The following is a 17,424-nucleotide window of genomic DNA, read 5'->3' on the forward strand; positions in this document are numbered from 1 at the left end:
ACATAACACTCAAACGAAAGACGCTCTAATTCCCTACCACAACCATCCACGGTCGAATCGTATATGTCGGCACCAACCCCGCTTTATAATACGCGTCGTTTCTCACGAAGTTTTCCACGTAGTCTTTATCCACGTTTTTGAACACAAACACGCCGGTATCCACCGGGTCGGTCAACGCGCCCGCCATCGCGCACGTCCCTTCCTCGAACGCTTTCTTCGCCCCGTTTATGTGCTCCTCTCGGTACGGACCTCGCTTTTCCAGCATGTTTGGAACGTACTCTAAGGTTAACAAAACGTACGCGTTTTCTGTTCCTCCTCCTGCGTTCGCGTTGGAAGCCATTTCGATATGTGTACGAACAGTTCTTCTCGATGATGTCGACCGCGCTGGTGGTCGCCTGAGTCCTCCTCGACTGGTGAATTGAGATAAAGATGTCGTTGATCGACAAAGTGACATGCGCGCGTTGGAGAGAATCTGTTGGAACAGAAACAGAAAGAAAGATGTGAGGGAAACTGTCGTGAAACGATGATGGTGTTTTAAGTACTCTGTATTATAAAAAACGATTTTATTAAAGCTTTCTCTCTCTCTTCTCTTCCTCCTGACTTCTCTTTCTCTCTCTATACTATTATTGCTTAGTGTGTTGTTGTTGTTGTTGTTATTATTATTATTCATGTTATTGTTATTATTAGTATTAGTATTGTTACCGTTTACGCCGCGTCCATGGGTTCCGCTTCGTCGCCGCCGTCCTTCTCTTCCGCCATCTCTTTCTTCTCTTCGTCTTTGACGTCTTTCTTGTCCTCTTCCTCGTCGTCGGTCGCTTCGGCAGTTTTCTTCTCGATCCACGCTCGGAATTTCTCGATTTGAGCTTTGGATTTCGCGCTCTTCGCTTTGCGTTTCTCTTTGCGCGAGAGCGGTTTTGCCGCGGGTTGAGGGACTGCGACGGCTTTGTCTTTGCTGTTGCCTTTCTTCGCTTTCTTAGCCGGCGGCGCGGAGGATTTCGCCGAATAGCCGCCAGGTGGGACGCGAGAACGGAAGAAAACGTCTTCGGTATCCAAAACGTAAGACACTTTGGACGTTGAGCAGGAGATTTTACACTCCAACGCGTTTTGAATGCTCGCGTTGGTCATCGCGCTTTGGTAACTGAGCTGCGAATCCGCTTCGCCTGCGGCAGAGTGGACGACGAAACCGGCCCCTTTTTTCGCGCGGCGCAAAAACACTGGCGCTCGCTCTTTTTCGTCCGTCTCTTTCTCGCCAGTTTCCACGAGCGTCATGTCCTCGTGCGCGGCAACGTGCAAGAATCCTTCTAAGTGCGTCGCAAAATGACCATCCATCGCTCCCGCTTTAACGTCAATCTTATCTAAAGACGGTTCGCAGAGTTGAATTTGGAGCGTCTTGCCGTTGTTTTCGCTGCCAATCCTATACGCACATTCGTCACCGAGCAAAACGCACGCGTTGGCGTGGTATACTCCCTCGTGGAACGGCGCGTCGCGCGTGGCTTCGTACTCCGCGAGGTGTAAAAGCTTCGCGTCGATGTCTTCCGCTAACAAAGCTTGAACTTGTTTGATTAACTTGTAGATGAGTTTATCCAGCGTAAAGAGTAAGTACGAGTTCGCGCCTAAGAGCAAACGACAATCGTCCTCAAACTGCGACTGGTCCGTCGATCCGTTCAATAAGTTAAACAAAAGAGTCAAGAACTCTTTGTGGACGTCTTCGGCTTTCTTCCCTTTCGTTTTCTTTGCCATGGCCGTCGCCGAAGCACGGGCCGTTTGAAGACGATCGTACAAGTGCTGATGCAAGCGCATGAGATGATAGAAACCTTCGTCGCCGTAAAAGACTTTACCGGGCAAATCAACGTATCGAGTTTTCGAGTTTGAGCTACCGTCGACAACGAACCCGGATACCGGCCTGCACGATTTGTACCTCGCGTCTTGGCCGTCTTCGGAATCGGAAGAATCGTTCTCGTCGCCGTCGCTTTCGCTGGAATCCTTCGTCTTGTCGTCGTCGTCGTCGTCGTTGCCGGTTAAGCCGAGAGCCTTCTCCAAAGCCTCCGCGGCGGTCGTTTCCTTGTTCGAAGCTTTCGGCGTAGCGGCACGTTTCTTGACGCTCGCGACGCCTTCGTCTTCTGGATCTTCTTCCTCTTCCTCGTCACCTTCGTCCACGGTTTCTTGATCCGGTTCTTTCTCCATTTCCTCGTCTTTGTCTTCGTCTGCGTCATCGTCTTCCGATGATTTCTTCTTCGAATCTTTGCTCGCGCCTTTCTTACCTTTCTTTTTTCCATTCGGAGAAGCGTTCGCTTCTGCAGTTTTGACGGCTTTCGCGCAGTTTTCAGCCGTCATATCTTTAAAATCATCCTCGTTATCGCGCTTGATTTTAAAGAACGGTTCCAGAAAGTCTCTATAGAACGTCATGACTTTATTAGCCGGTTCCCCCGACATCATTTCGCGAGCGGAAAAGCGCGTGACGGCGTAGACGTCATCGTGGACATTGCGCTCGGCGTATTCAAAGTTCAAATCTGGGGATTCACCGGGCGATTTCGAGGCTCTCGCACCAATGGCGTCGTCTGCCGTTTTCTTCTTGTCCGAAACTTCCTTGATCTCTTGCGTCATACCTTTGCCGGATAAGTTCTTCTTATCGGCTTGCTTGAAGTAAAAGGATCGATGGTCGAGAGATTTGTTGTAGTTCTTCGCGCAGACATCGTTCCAAGTCGGAAGCATTTCTGTTTTCAAGATTTGCCACTCCTCGGATTTTTGTTTCAAACGTCTCAAGACTACCGGGATAGTAGCCCACGGCGCGTTCATCGTCAAGAATCGCATCTCGCGTCCGCGGTCGCCGTAGATTCGTTCAACGGCACGTAAAACGATTGTAGAAACCGTACCTTCCGGAAGAAAGTGTGCTAATCTCTCGCCGTGAACTTCTTCTTTCGACTTTTTCACCGGTGCGGCAGCCGGCTTTTCCACGGCAGCGGCTTCCGCCGGTTTGGCGGCGTCAACTTCCATACTATCTTTCTTGTCTTCCTTAGCTGCACCTTCCGCGGGTTCAACTGGAGCAGACGCTTCACCTCCAGTAGTCGCGGCGCCATCGGTCTGTTTAGCAGCAGCGGCAGAAGCTTCTTCTTCTTTCTTCACCGGCGCGGCCGCGGGCTCTGGAACGACTTTCGCCTCTTCCGTGTACATCTCGGCGATTTCCTTGTGCACCTTCTCTAAAGCCTCAATCGCAGACTTGTTCGTTTCGAGCACCATGTCGATTTCCATGCGATCGTCTTCACATCGAAACAACGCTTCTTCGTACTGGTTCTTTCTCATGGCTTTAAACGAGTAATCTTCGGACCCAGAGGTCACCGCGACCCAATTGTCGTTCAATACTTCTTTGCACAAAGGCGTTCGGGTGCTCGCGTGCATTTTCGGAAAGTTCTTCGGCAACAAACGGTAGGACGGACCACATCGTTCGCACGTCGATAAATCCAACTCAGAGATTGGTTTGGATAAGAACTTTTCTCTCGCAGCGGACGCTTTCATCTTTGTGACTTCCCGCGTCGTGAGTTTCATCCCGGCTGCTTTCTTCGCCGCCGGCGCCTCGGCGGCTTCAAAGTCCATCGATTCGCATCTCGCGACAAACTCGTTCCATCCGGTCACCAATTCAGGAAATCTCCCAATAATGTCCATCACCAAACCTTGAAGTTCCATCTTGGAAATTAAATCCGCGTTGAATAGAGTAATCAACTTGCAAAAATCCGCGTATTGGTCTTTCGAACGTAACCTCGCTTTGACTTTATCAAAATACGAAAGCTCCTTAGCTAACTGCAACGCCGCTCTCTTCTCCTCCGTGATCTCATCTTGCTGCGCCTGGTCAATTACCATGCCACCTTTCTGCTTCCTTCTATTTTGCCCCGGAACTTGTTGCGCCCGAGCCGCCTTCGCGCCAGCGCCTCGCCCGCCTTTCCCTCTTCCGGTGGCGCCTTGCCCAGCCTGTTGCGTCGAATCCGGCAAAAAGTACGTAAATTGCTCCAACAAATCGTTGTGTGACTTGAACAATTGCGCGACTTCCTCGTACACCTGTGAAATTGATTTCAAATTCTTCCTATACATGTTCAAAATCTCCAAAAACGTCTTGTACACTCTCTCGTCGCTCGCGAAACGAGTTTTGATTTTGTTCACGTACGAAATCGCGTGGACAAACTCCACTTGCGGCTTTTGCCCTTGCGCTTGTCGCTTTGCCTCTTCCCGTTCTTCTCTCTCGATATCTTCCACGCGAATTTCGTGCCCTCGAGGTAAAAACTGATTGAAGCCTAAAATCAAATCCCGATGGCCTTTGAAAATTTTCTTCACGCGTTTGATCACCCCTTCCGTATCAATCCTGTTCAGTTCGTATATTAAAAAAGACAAAAGGAAAAAGTGTCATCACGACGCGTCAGCACAAACACACACAACTATCAAGCAACGAATAGAAAGCGAGAAGAGATTGGCGAGGTTTACATCCTCTCCTTCTTCGCGGCGAGCGCGTTCAAAAACGTTTTGAAAAAATTCTTCTCTCGTAACCCAAGACCAAAACCAAAAAGCAGCCCAAACTTTGTTGCAAAAAAAAAACTCACCTCTGCGCTTTGAACTCCTTCATGATTTCCAAAAACTCGTCGTACGTTTGTTTCCTATCTTTCAGGCGATCTTTCAAGTGTCGCAAATAACTCAAAGCGTCTTGTTTTCTCGCGGCGTCGTCCACTTGCGCCCCGCCGTTCGTTCCTATCCCCGCACCCGGGGGCGGGTTATTCGTTAACGTTTGCGGTTGTCTGTTTGTGTACGAAGAAGAAGAAGTTAAAAGGGTCAGTCCAAAGTGTTTCTTCAGAGTCGTCCGCGGAAAAGACTCTCGCATTGGAGGCAGCCGCATGTGTGCGTTTTTCAACTTTCAAGGGGGTTTTTGTAATTTTCCAATCTCAATCTCACCCCGACCGTCGAACGAAACGTACGAAACGCGCGGCGCGTTTGCAAAGCAAAGAAGAAGATCGATCGCGCAGATCTTCTCGCAACAACACATCGAGAGATCAACTCTTTCTTCCTCGAAAGAAAATATAAAACGTACCCAGCCATATCTCGCCTTCTTCCGATGAGGATGCAAAGAAACTCTTCTTCTTTCGGTCGCCGAGATGACGAGACGGAAGACCGGAAAGAAATCTATCTTTCAATTCTTTTTTTTTCGAACTTTTCTCCGTTGGTGCTCGAAAAATTACACACAAGACACCACCACGCTTGACTCTCGCAACTCGAGAAGGAGAGAGAGTAAGAGTTGTCCTAGACTTATCAGCCGAGGGGGTGTCTCTCCTCGCGGCGTCGTTCTTTTTAACGTGTTCTTCTTCTTCTTTCGTTGTGAAGAGTTACGAAAATTCTTTTTTTTGTTTGAGGCCTGATCGTTGGTCGCTCGTGTGGCGTCGCGTTTTTCAAATGGCAAAACGTGAAGGCTCAAGAATTTTTCACCAAAATTTCGAGTGCTTTCGAAGGTCGTCCTGTATTGGAGGGGAGGGGAGGGGCTGCATTTTATTTTCCTTCTTTGTGAAGAGGGTGTTCAATGTGTGTTTGTTCTCTGGCGCACGCGCGTATCGCTTATTTATATGAAAATAGGATCACAATACGCATTATTATCTAGCTCTAGCTGGGGTTCTATTGTCGTCGCCATTATCATCCTCGTCTTCTACTTCTTCGTCTTTCTCCTTCCTGCTGCTCACGACGCTTTTGTTTTTCATGAGCGCTTCTTTCAACTTTGCCGCCGTCGCCGCTCTTTTTTGCCGATCCTCTTCTTCCTGTCTCAACTCCTCCTCGGTTTTCTTCTTTCTCTCGCGGAGCAAATACGCTTTCATCTTCTTCTCGTTGGCAGTGCGAGCCGCTTCCTCTTCTTTTTGTTCCATGAGCACTTTGTTGTATCGTCTCGCCCATTTCGTCTCTTCTCGACTGACGTCTTGGATGTCCAACTCCATGGACTCGATGGAAACGCACAAACCGGCAATCATTTCTTCCGTTTTAGCCTTTGCTAAGCTGGCTTTTTCGTACGCGTCGTTATCAAAATCGTCGTCCGTGATCGAAGCACCGTTCGCGAGTTTTTGTTCAAAGCTGAAAACGGCAACTTTTGCGGCGTCGTTGGCGATTTTCATTTGGCCCAACAACGATTCCGTTTGCGCTTTTTTGGCTTCGAGTTCGCGAATCTGCGCTTGCATCTCCGCCATTCTCTTCATCCGCCTGTACTGTTGTTTCTCTTGAGAAGCAGGAGTCGCGTCTGGAGTCCGACGTTCAGGATCGTATTTACTGTATTTCTTTTTCTCCTTTTTCTCTCTTTTTCCATCACCGGAAGATGATGAAGAAGAAGATGATGAAGCGTAAACTGTTGGTTTTCGCGAGCCGCCGTGCGCCACAGATTTTAACTTGTTCGCATACTCCGGGTCTTTCCACTTGGCTTTAATCGCCGCAGAAATTTTCTCGTTATGCGCGCGCGTTCTTTTTTTCGTCGGCAAGGCTAACCCACGTTGAATTCGCAAACGTTTCTCCGCCTCTTTCTTCGCCTTTGCATCCATCTGTCGTTGTTGCGTCTCTCTTTTCCTCTCTTCTTTGCGCCTCTCTTGTTCCTCCCTCTTCTTTCTATTTTCCACGGCGAGGCGTTCATATTCGCTCGTAATTCCAAAATACACGCGTCCAACCGCCGACGCTCTTCTCCCGAACGCACCGTACGATGCTAAACCAATTTTACTCTCTTTCGGTACCAAACGATTTTCCTCGTCGCTGATTTTCTCAATTTTTTTCTTCTTCATCGCGTCTCTCACGGAAAGCGATATGCGCGCCTTCGTGTGCGGAGACAACTTCCCAGCGTTCAACAAAGCCGCCTCTCGTATCTTCGCTCGAACTTCTGGTGTTTTCATCCTTTCCATTGTCTTCTGTCGAATCTTTTCGATCGTCTCCTGCGAATGTTTACGTCCTTTATTCCAAGGCACGTTGCCTCTGTTCGCCATCGAAATCCTCTCGCGTCGTCTCAACTCGTTCGCCATGGTCGTTTCCGGTCTTAAAACCGCCTCCGGGTCGTCCCCGACCATCTCCAACACTCTATCATCCTCTAACACTCGAATTTCTACCTCGTCTCTACCTCTATCTTCCAATATGCGCTTTCGTAAGAAGTTGCAGTTCGGGCACGCGCACGCTTCGGTGTGCTTTCTCGGCTTCTCGCTCCCGACGACGAAACCGCCGTCCACGCCTTGATAAATGATTTGGTGTTTCGTATGCGTCGTCAAAGACGACGACGAAGAAGGACCGTCCGCATCCTCCTCCTCGATATCTCGAGCGTGCGTTTTCGAATCCACTTTTTCGATCATGTGTTCCAAAACCGCCCTCCTCTCTTGCTTTCTTCGCCTTTCCTGCGTCTTGATATCCTTCGGTGGAAGCGCCGTCGTCGACGTGGTAGGTCCTTTCGTGTGTTTACTCAGCTCGTGTAAACTCTGTCTCAAATCTTTCGCGTTTTTCACCTCGTTCACGGCGTCGTGAATCGCGCGTAAACTCGAAGAGGCGTTCTTTTTCCCGCCACCCGGTGGCGTCGGAGACACTCGCCACTGTTCTTTCGGATGACGACGACGATCCCCGGGGTTCCCGTTTTCCCCGTTTTTGTCGGCTGCTGACGATAAAAAAGGTGTCCTCCTCTTCGTCCCGCCGCGAAGCACACACGCAGCTCTAGATCTTCTCGAGAAAAACGCTTCGGTGGTCGATGATGATGTCGGCATCGTCGTCGTCGTCGTCATCATCGTTTGTTTTTGTTTTCAAGCGGAGCGTTGATGTTGTTGACTGAGAATGTAAAAACCTGAAAGAAGAGGTCTGCTCCAATCGATTCTTCGGCGGCTTTGAGAAATAAAAATTCTCTCTCTCCTTCTCTCTCTCTCTCTCTCTCTCTCTCGCGGAGAGCACTCTCTCTCTCTGTTCTCGAGTTCTGTTGTTTTGCCCTTCTCTCTCTCTTTCTTTCCTTCTTCACTTCTATCCCTCTCTCTCTCTCTCTCAAGGAACAGAGAGAAGAGTTGTTTCCCTCTTTAGGCGCTTTGACGAATTCTCTCTGCCCCCTAAAATTTTGAGGAAAACGAGAGAAAAAAGTGACTCACACGTCATTTCAAAGAAGCGCAAAAATCTCTCACACATCTCTCGAGAGCGCCGACTTTACGACGACGACGCGAACGTACTTTCATCCAAACAGAGTTACATTTGAACGGTTGAAAATATGTTTTCTTCCTCGATGACGTTGAAATGCGCGATATCGGAACCACCGAAGAGTTTCGAGTCGAAGGAGACTTCGTCCTCGAAGCCGCAATTGAGGGGAGCGACGAGGATGACGACGGCGGTGAAATTAAGCAGAAAAACGACGAACAAAAATGAAGGAGAAGGAACGGTCGCGAAGGTTCGCGAGAGTCAAAGTGCGATGAAAAACGTGGAAGAGATGTCGACGGATGCAAACGCGTCGAGGAGAAGTTTACCGGTTGCGCAGATTATAGAGCAGAACGCGGAGGAAGACTTGGCGAATTTGTTTGCGCCGATGGCGCCAAAATCGAAAAAGACGAAAGCGAAGAAGAAATTTTTAAGTAGCGGTCTTGGGGGGAAGGTTTCTTTGGCGATGAAGGAGGAGGAGGTGATAAGAGGAATAGCGGCGACGACGAGTTCGTCGTCGTCGAAGAAATCGAGCGCTCAGATGCAAAGTCAGACGAAAAAATCAGAGTACCAAGCGTTCGTGGACTATTACTCCATGGAGTACCAAGAGTACGAACAGATGCCGGATAAAGCGTTCGAGAAGTTGCGGAGGAACTTGTCGTTGGAACAGAAACATCGGCCGATGTTGACGTATATGGTTTCCCTTGGGTTTAAAGAAAAGGATTTGGAAAAGTTGATGTTACAAAGCGAAGAACAACTGTTCTCGAAACCAGTCTCGAAGATTATCTCTCGCGTGGAATACTTGAAGTCAGAATTAGGTTTAGAAGGGACGAGTTTAGTGAAGATTGTGAGCAAAGACCCGCAGATTTTGTTGCAAAGAAATAGGCATTCAATCCCGAGGTGCAGATATTTAACGCATTTGGGTTTGGATACGCAGGAGTTGGCATCGGTGCTTTCCAAGCAGCCTTCGATTTTACACTTATCCGTGCAAAACTCTCTGAAACCGAGAGTGGATTATTTCAGGCACGAGTTAGGGATCGCGTCCGAAGATTTGGCGAAAGTCATCACGAGAAACCCGGCGGTGTTGACGTTCTCGGTGGAGGATCAAATCGCACCGAGAGTGGAATTCTTGAAGGATTTGGGGATATCGCACGAAAACGTCGCCAAGTTGATTCTTCGCCACCCGCAAACGTTGCAATATTCCTTCGATGGGATTAAAGAGCACGTAAATTTTCTCGCGAAAGATTGTAAAATGAACGACGAAGAAGTAGCGAAAACGATTAGTCGCTTGAACACGTTCTTCTCGTTGTCTTTGGAAGATAACTTGCGACCAAAGTACGAGTACTTAATTGACGAGCTTGGCGGCACGAAACAAACGGCAATTTCGTTTCCGGCGTATTGGTCCTTGGCGCTCGATACGCGCATTAAGCCAAGACACCGATTCATGGAAGAATACAACGCCGCGCCAGACCCCTTTCCAATGAAGCTTTTAGCCGAAAAGGATGAAGTCTTCGTGAAGAGAGTTCGTGGCGCCAACTTGGACGCGTTTGAAGCGTTCAAGAAGGACAACGTCGAAAGTTACATCGCCGAGACGCAAAAAAAGAAGCTTTTGCGCTCAAAAGTCGACCACTTGCGAGGAGCGGCAGAAGAAGCGCAATCGTGCGTCTGGCCGAATCCGGCAATGGTGCCACCGAAACGTGTTTTGAGCGAACGCGCCATGCGCTCGAGAGACTCGTTTCGAAACATGCGTTCGGGGACGCAACATCGCGGTCCGCGATGAAGTAAAAATAGATCACATAAATAGTCACATAGATGCGTAGCGCTGTAGAAATAGATGTGAAATCAATCATTTGCTGCTAATCCTTAATTGATATATAACGGAAGTAATACATGCTTCTAAAACTCTTCTCTGCTAAGTTACGCCGTGTCCAACATCGCGCCGCCTCCTCCCGCGGCGGCGCCCGTGGACAACTGCGCTATTCGCTGCTGCAAAATCTGAATATCCCTTTGTGTCTGATCGAACTTCTTCTCGATAGCCTCCGCAGCTTTTTCCAATCGCGTTCTGCGTGCGAATAATATAGGAGAGAAAACGTGCAATCAGTAAACGTTCGACGCGTATTCATCAAAAACGAATAAAGGCTTTGACGAGAAACAAAAAGAACGAGAACGAGAAAAGTCAACAAAACGTTTCACCAACCTCTCCGCGTTTATGAACTCCAATCGCTTGGTCACGTTACTCGTCGCCTCGACCACGTCTTGTTTCGCTAACATCGGCCCGATCAGTTTATACACGTTCGCGCCTTCTTCTAAAGATTTCAACTCTTCCAACACCATCTCGTTTTCCGTCGCTTGTTGCGTGAACGTTTTTCGTGCTTCGATGTTCGCTTGCAGTTCTGTTTTTCATCGTCGCATCGTGCGCGATGTGAGAGAGAAAGAGAAAGAGAGAGTCAGTTTTTACCGAGAAAGAACGCGATGAATAAAAAGAACAAACCTTGTTGCAACTGCTGAAAGCTCCCGGAATCCACGCGGAGCTTTTCGTGTAAGCTCTTGATGTTATTGCTCGTCGTCGTCGCCATTTTTTCTCTGCCGTTTTGATGAAAACTCACAAGTGTTTTTTCTCAAAAATTTTTTCCTCACAACTGACGACACGAAATAAGCGCAAAACCAACGAAGAGAAAAGAGTTGTCGTTGTTGTTGTTGTTGTTATATTATGTTTTACTCCATCGACTTACTCTCCCCGAAAGGCGCGCTCGGGAACGTTTGGGTAATGATGCTTTTGTTTCGAGATGCTATTTTCGTTCGCGTCGGGAGTTTCCCACGCGTTTTATTCACGCGCGCGAATGAATTCTTCTTCTTCTTCTTCTTCGCGTATTTAAAAAGACATGTGGTTTTGCGAGCGCTGACGACGACGAAACTTTCTCTCTCTCTTTATAGATTTTAGCGCACCATCCGGAAAAAGCGAAACGATTGACGCGCGCGAAAGCGAGCGGGATGTCCATCAGCGAAGCGTGCGCGACGATCATGAAACCGCCCAGTCCTTTGGTACGTTGTTCTTTTTTTCTTCTCTTTCGCACATGTGAGATCTCGCGTGTGTTTGTTTCTTCGCGCGAGCGCGCGGCGAGGTTCCCATGAACATGAAACGTTTTGTTTACGGCGATGATGATTTTTTACCGCATTGTCTTCTAATGATTCTAACGAGCGATGTGACAAGTGTAGTAGTTCACGTCGCGCGATAGGAAGATGAACTTTCGCTTCTTCTGAGCCGGAAACGAGCCAAAGCCGAGAACGCTCTCACGCGCTCACGCGCTCGGGCAACAGTTTTGTCTCTTTCTTTTCACTATTTTTCTATATCATATTGCTCGAGAATGACTTCAACTCTTTCTGTGTAGGCTTTACGTCTCGCCGCGGTACTTTTAAAAGGCGTTGTTACGTTATACAATCGAAAGATTGTGTTTTTACACGACGATTGTCGAGACGTCGTGCAACGCTTGGTGAAGATCCAATCGAGACAATCGAAACAAAAACGCGAGGACGTCAAGTTGCTCGCGGATGGGAACGGCGAAGAAGACGGGAAAGACGACGCAGAGGGCACGAAGAAGTCAAAGAAGAGGCGTAAAATGGGGAACAGTGGTTTGGACGACGACGATTTGCTCGACTACGACATGAACATGCTCCTCGATAGAGACGATCCGCGCCGAGGAAACGATGAGAATCTCGATACTATGTCGAACATGAGCGAGTTCAATGCCGCACCGAGTGGTTCTAAAGCCGTATCTGGAGGCGAAAATCGGTTTTATCTTCGAGATGAGGAGGTTTTGCAATGGGCGAAAAACGCTGGCGACAGCGACGACGACAAAGCGGCTTCCAAGCGCAAGTCCGACAAGCGTTTACAACTCGAAAAGAGCAGAAGAGCAAAGCTTGACTTGGACGACGACGATATGATGTTTCGCCTCGGTTACGGTGGACTGATGGACGACGACGACCTTTCCGGGGACGAAGAAGCGAGAGAACGCAAGCGTCAACGCGCGTTTGGAATGGAAGAGGAAGACGACGAACAGAACATTTTGGCGCCGATTCCGGACGAAGGTTCCGAGGATGAGGATCACCAAGGGTTCGTTGCGATGCCGATGGACGCTTCTGAAGAAGAAAAGGCGTTCCTTGAACCCGCGTTTCAATCGCAAAAAGAACAAGACCAGCGCGAAGAGCGTTTACTTCTTGATTTACGCGCGGCGAACGCGCCTGTACGTCCGAGACAAAAACGTCCGAAAGTCGCGCGACTCGCGAACCAACGTGCGATTATCTTTGATCACCAAACGCGCATTGAGAACGACGAGTACAAACAATGGCTAGTGAACTGCGACGATATCGTGTGCGACCGGCCGAGAAAAGAGATTCCAATAGACGAAAAGGACATACATTTGATGAACGACGAGAAAGCGTTGGCCGCGCACTTCCGAGCGACGGCTTTCCGAACCGGACGCGAATCGTTCTTCCGAAAAGGAGATCGATGGAAGAAGTTTGAAGCGATGTTGTATCCGAATTACAAATCGAAAGTAAACTTTGCGCCCATTCCTGGCGACGCCACGTTGGTTCCACCGCCGGAAGTTAAACGTCCAGACGGCGAGTACACCACGGAAGACGAAGACAACGGATACAACGTCCCACCAGCTTGGGACGAAGAAGAAGAGGAGCACTTCCTCAAATTTGACGCCAGTAAAAGAGCAGAGAAACGCGCGGCACTCGTTCGCACTCCTTCTTCTGGAGGTGGCGTTTCGGCATCTTTACGAAGCACGCGAGGCGGAAGCGTCGTTCGCACGCCCTCCTCCTTAGCGGACGCGTTGGAAGGAAAAGAACTCGAGTTCGTGGACGAGCACGGACAATCGCACGGAAACTTGCACGAGGACACCATTCACGAGGATCGTGAAATGCTCGTCCGTACTTTTTCGCAAAAATCCAACGAACCGCTCGACAAAAGTCAGCCTCTGAAAGAGACGGAAGAAGAACCGGCAGGCTACTTGGATTGCTCCGGTCGCCACCGCCATGAACGCATCCCACGCGCCGCGAAGAACTTGCTCGTCTTCCTTTCCGCGAACACGGTGTGGAACCAAGACGATACAAACACCAGCGAAGCGGCGTTTGATGCCGCTTCGACGGAAGGTAAAGAAAAAGAAAAAGCGAGCGCCTCCATCGACTTGACCGAGCTTTGCGAATCGAACGCCTTGACGCGTCAAGCCGCCGCTCGGTGCTTCTACAACGTTCTCATCTTACAAAGCGAAGCGTTCGTCGACGCAAAACAAGAACACATCGTCAACGACGATGAAGAAGAGAACGAGGCGAGTTTCGCGTTCGAAGATATCCCTCCCGTCGTTTTAAGCAAAGGCGATCGATACCGAGAAGGCCTCGCCGCCTCGCTCGCGACGTAACCAGAAAGAGAAAGAGAAGACTTTTATTTGTCGGATGATGATGACGATGATGACGCTCGTGGTGAATGGCGAAGTATAAAGAGAGCGAGAATGGATGTTCGTCGAAAGAAACACGCCCTCGAGTGTGTCAGAGAGAGAGACATAATTTACAAACAGTTGTAATACTTATTTTAAGAAACATACGCGCTCGCGCACTATTAAAGAGAGAGAGGTGAAAGCTTTCCTGTCGACTGTTGATATTTTTCAATGCACCAGAACGAACGCTTTTTTATTCTTTTCCCGACCCCCGTCTCCTTTTGTGAGAGGAGAGTTTCCAGTTTGAAACGATCGAATTTTAAAACCAGCTCTTCACTCTTTTTGTTGCGCACGCGTAAAGCACACACACGACACAAAAAAACAACAGCAACAAAAACATCATGGCGGCTGAACTCACGGACGAGCAAATCACCGAATTCAAAGAAGCGTTCGCTTTGTTCGATAAAGACGGCGACGGGACCATCACCACGAAAGAGCTCGGTACGTTTTAATTTTTGGTCGATTTTCCCTTCTTTCGCGCTCGATTCTTCTGGAAAAAGGCGGTCAACAATCTCATTGTTTCTGATGACGACGACGACGACGGAAGCTGTGCGCCGCCTCTCTCGTCGCGCAAAGCGCGTCCGACGCGAAAACGAAGCAGTTCTTCCTCCTCCTCTCTCTCGTCGTCCGTTTTAGCGCGAACGGAAACGAACGGAAACGAAAGAGAGAGCACACAGAGAAGCGCTTTTCCGGTTGCCTTTTTGGAAGTGATCTCCCCGCTTTGAGATCTCTTTGAATTGATCTCGCGCTCTCTCCTTTTTCCCGCGTTCCGAGAACGATCGAAGCGAGAAAAACGACGCGAAAGTGCGGCGCTTTACGATCGTCCTCTCTCGAAGGGCGAAAAGACCGCGCGAACGAAAAGAAACGCCCGGGGGAGGATTGAATTTTAAATCTCCTCTCAAAGCCTCTCCTTGGTCTTCTTTCCCGACTGACTTGAAAATATTCTCTTTACGAATTTCGCGCTTTTACGAAACGCAGGCACGGTGATGCGATCTCTCGGCCAAAACCCGACGGAGGCGGAGCTTCAAGATATGATCAACGAAGTCGACGCGGATGGCAACGGCACCATCGATTTCCCAGAATTTCTCAACTTGATGGCGCGTAAGATGAAAGACACCGACAGCGAAGAAGAATTGCACGAAGCGTTTAAAGTGTTCGATAAAGACGGGAACGGGACAATCAGCGCGGCGGAATTGAGACACGTCATGACGAACTTGGGCGAGAAGTTGACGGATGAAGAAGTCGACGAGATGATTCGAGAAGCGGATGTCGATGGCGATGGTGAAGTGAACTACGAAGAGTTTGTGAAGATGATGATGGCGAAGTAAACGCGAGGGAGAGCTTTCGAGAAGGAGAGAGCGCGCTTTTATGCAATAAAACACTCGCGCTTCTTTCTTCGATGCTTCTCGCGTTTCAAAACGCGTATTGTCTTTGAGCCTATTGGACATAAATATATAAATTAATTTGTTATTAGTATACTATTATTAAAAATCACACAGACAAGGTAAATACCGCGTTCACGCTCTATTTCATCATCGCGCTTCTTCTATTTCTATATTTTTTTTACGTCCACGAGAAAAACTCAACCTCTCAACGGTTTCAAACCAAGCTTTAAACGCAACGCGTTCGCTTCGGCAATCTCCACGTCCTCCTCTTTATCTTCCGTTTTCTTCTTCTTTTTCTTCGAATTCTTCTCTCCCTCTTCTTCTTCTTCTTCTTCTTCTAAACTTCGCTTCTTCTTCGTAGCGGCACCGTCAGCCTCCCCATCGTCCCCATCTACGTTAACCGTTTCCCCTGGCATCGCCATCGCTCTCCTCTTCGCCATCTCCTCGTCCACGGCTTTTTCAATCACCGTCTCGAAATCCTCGCCTTCACCAACCTCTTCCTCTAACAACGACTTCCTCTCCTCCAACGCGCCCGTCGCCTCCAACGCGAACCGTTTCGCCAGTCTCGGCAACGCGATGTCGCAACAAAAATCTTTCGTCAACAACTCGTCTATGAACGCATCCACCGTCGTTAACTCGCACCCGCCACTTTTCACGCGTCTCCGTACTTTCCTGTAATCGTTCAGCAACGGTTCTAAATATCTGTACACCTCCGCGGAGTTCCCAACCAGTCGTAAATAAAACGCCCCCAACAACCTCGCGTACTTATGGTCTTCGTTCTTAATAAACTCAATCACAATCTCTCTCTCCGGCGCGATTTGCAGCATCTTCAAAGCTAAGCACAAAAACTCCGTCGCTCGATTGTTCCCTCCGTATATCCCTCCTATTTGCGTCAAATCCGTCACCGCTAAATCCACCAGCGTTTCCGCCGACACCGCGAAACACTTTTCTTTCCAAAACGTCATCGCGTACACTTTATCCCTCGTAATTTTTTCCATCATGTTTTGCGGGTTCGTCCCGCGGACCGATTTCGCCAGAGGGTCCGTTTGCGTCGTCATTCTGATTAAACTCTCTCGCTCTCTTTCTTTCTCTCTCCGTGTCTCTCTCTTCCTTTGTCCACGGGAACGAACTTAAGAAAATTCGCGTTGGAGCTTTCCTTTAAAAAACGTTTAGAAATTTAGGGTGTAGGGTTTAACATTGCCCGTTTTTGAAAGGGAAAACACAAGGAGCTCTCGTTCGTCATTTTTAGAGAGAGAGAGAGAGTCAGAGAATGGTCCGGCCGGTGAGCATAGGGCGAAAGGTACGACGATTTGTTGCGCGTCGTTGTTTTTGATGAGAGCAGTGCACGCTTTGCGCGCCGAATAGTGCGCAAACAAAGAAGAAGCGCTTCGTGTTGTGAAATAAAAAGCGCGAAAGAAAGCGTGTTTCTCACCATCGTTTCGTTTCCTCTCTCGTCTAAATCGTCTCGTTTTGGATTCAAACTGACTCTTTTAAACACGTTCTGATTTTTGTTCGATTTAAAAACAGGGCACGCCGCAAAGACGGCCGGAGTTTGGGAGATTAAACGGTACGAGCGCATTCTTTCTCAGAGAGTGTTTTGATGACGTACTTTTCGCGTTTGTGTTGTTGGTTCTGTGGACGCGCATAAACGCACAAAGGAGACCATTAGGCTCCAATTTTTTTGAATTTTCACCCCCTTTTCCCCCAAGCGAGACATTTTCCTCAACCTCTTCTTTGTCTTTCTCGCGCTGCGAACGCTGACGGATTTTCTCTTTCTCTCTCTCTCTCTTTTCCTTTAACAAACAGGCCCATTAATTCCACAAAAACGCAGATACAAACCGGGAACCTTAGCTATTCGAGAAATCAGAAAGTACCAAAAATCAACCGACTTGTTGATTCGAAAACTGCCTTTTGCGAGGCTCGTTCGAGAGATCTGCAACGAGTTTACGGATCAACCGATGCGATGGACCGCGGAGGCGTTGTTAGCGTTGCAAGAGTCCTCGGAGGACTTTTTAGTGCATTTGTTCGAGGATTGTAATTTGTGCGCGATTCATGCGAAGAGGGTGACGATTATGCCGAAGGATATGCAGCTGGCGAGAAGAATCAGAGGCCCGATTTACGGCGTCTCGAGTTGGTAGAGAGAGATGCCGGCGCCACAATCGCATATGATGCGTTATTATTACGTCGTTATCACATGTATACGTCAATTAGTCAATTATATTAGTAGAAAGGAGAGAGGGATTAGTAGCACTACTTCGCGAAGGTATCAGTAACAACAAAAGCGCCAACAAGAAGAAGAAAGCGTAAGTCACGCGGGAAAAAAAGAGAGAGAGAGAGAGAACGTGATTTGTATTATAAAGGAAAAATGATATTTCGTTTGATTATAAACTATG

At 48.6% G+C, this 17,424-nt stretch overlaps 9 protein-coding genes across 9 annotated transcripts; 4 read left to right on the forward strand and 5 right to left on the reverse strand.

Moving 5' to 3' along the window:
• Positions 1 to 25: 25 nt before the first annotated feature.
• Bathy01g03940 (YciI-like protein) lies at positions 26 to 340 on the reverse strand (the record flags this gene model as incomplete). Its single annotated transcript, XM_007515462.1, has 1 exon — positions 26 to 340. One exon carries the CDS (start codon positions 338 to 340, stop codon positions 26 to 28), a length of 315 nt encoding a protein of 104 aa, XP_007515524.1.
• Positions 341 to 705: 365 nt separating this feature from the next.
• Bathy01g03950 (predicted protein) lies at positions 706 to 4,861 on the reverse strand (the record flags this gene model as incomplete). Its single annotated transcript, XM_007515339.1, has 2 exons — positions 706 to 4,351; positions 4,587 to 4,861. The coding sequence occupies 2 exons, from the start codon at positions 4,859 to 4,861 to the stop codon at positions 706 to 708; spliced, it is 3,921 nt and encodes a 1,306-aa protein (XP_007515401.1).
• A 760-nt stretch (positions 4,862 to 5,621) lies between these two features.
• On the reverse strand, positions 5,622 to 7,739 carry Bathy01g03960 (predicted protein; the record flags this gene model as incomplete). The annotated part of the gene is made up of 1 exon (XM_007515533.1): positions 5,622 to 7,739. One exon carries the CDS (start codon positions 7,737 to 7,739, stop codon positions 5,622 to 5,624), a length of 2,118 nt encoding a protein of 705 aa, XP_007515595.1.
• Positions 7,740 to 8,440: 701 nt separating this feature from the next.
• Bathy01g03970 (predicted protein) lies at positions 8,441 to 9,928 on the forward strand (the record flags this gene model as incomplete). Its single annotated transcript, XM_007515651.1, has 1 exon — positions 8,441 to 9,928. One exon carries the CDS (start codon positions 8,441 to 8,443, stop codon positions 9,926 to 9,928), a length of 1,488 nt encoding a protein of 495 aa, XP_007515713.1.
• Positions 9,929 to 10,065: 137 nt separating this feature from the next.
• Positions 10,066 to 10,724, reverse strand: Bathy01g03980 (prefoldin subunit 6; the record flags this gene model as incomplete). The annotated part of the gene is made up of 3 exons (XM_007515748.1): positions 10,066 to 10,210; positions 10,295 to 10,541; positions 10,640 to 10,724. The coding sequence occupies 3 exons, from the start codon at positions 10,722 to 10,724 to the stop codon at positions 10,066 to 10,068; spliced, it is 477 nt and encodes a 158-aa protein (XP_007515810.1).
• A 1,041-nt stretch (positions 10,725 to 11,765) lies between these two features.
• Positions 11,766 to 14,098, forward strand: Bathy01g03990 (predicted protein; the record flags this gene model as incomplete). The annotated part of the gene is made up of 2 exons (XM_007515119.1): positions 11,766 to 13,567; positions 13,948 to 14,098. 2 exons carry the CDS (start codon positions 11,766 to 11,768, stop codon positions 14,096 to 14,098), a joined length of 1,953 nt encoding a protein of 650 aa, XP_007515181.1.
• Positions 14,099 to 14,632: 534 nt separating this feature from the next.
• On the forward strand, positions 14,633 to 14,974 carry Bathy01g04000 (calmodulin; the record flags this gene model as incomplete). The annotated part of the gene is made up of 1 exon (XM_007515251.1): positions 14,633 to 14,974. One exon carries the CDS (start codon positions 14,633 to 14,635, stop codon positions 14,972 to 14,974), a length of 342 nt encoding a protein of 113 aa, XP_007515313.1.
• Positions 14,975 to 15,228: 254 nt separating this feature from the next.
• Positions 15,229 to 16,089, reverse strand: Bathy01g04010 (Pre-mRNA-splicing factor 38A; the record flags this gene model as incomplete). The annotated part of the gene is made up of 1 exon (XM_007515282.1): positions 15,229 to 16,089. The coding sequence occupies one exon, from the start codon at positions 16,087 to 16,089 to the stop codon at positions 15,229 to 15,231; it is 861 nt and encodes a 286-aa protein (XP_007515344.1).
• Positions 16,090 to 16,631: 542 nt separating this feature from the next.
• Positions 16,632 to 17,169, forward strand: Bathy01g04020 (histone H3; the record flags this gene model as incomplete). The annotated part of the gene is made up of 2 exons (XM_007515584.1): positions 16,632 to 16,665; positions 16,838 to 17,169. The coding sequence occupies 2 exons, from the start codon at positions 16,632 to 16,634 to the stop codon at positions 17,167 to 17,169; spliced, it is 366 nt and encodes a 121-aa protein (XP_007515646.1).
• Positions 17,170 to 17,424: the final 255 nt, after the last annotated feature.

This window comes from Bathycoccus prasinos, assembly GCF_002220235.1.
Source record: "Bathycoccus prasinos genomic : Chromosome_1".
In the NCBI taxonomy this organism is placed as follows: Eukaryota; Viridiplantae; Chlorophyta; class Mamiellophyceae; order Mamiellales; family Bathycoccaceae; genus Bathycoccus; species Bathycoccus prasinos.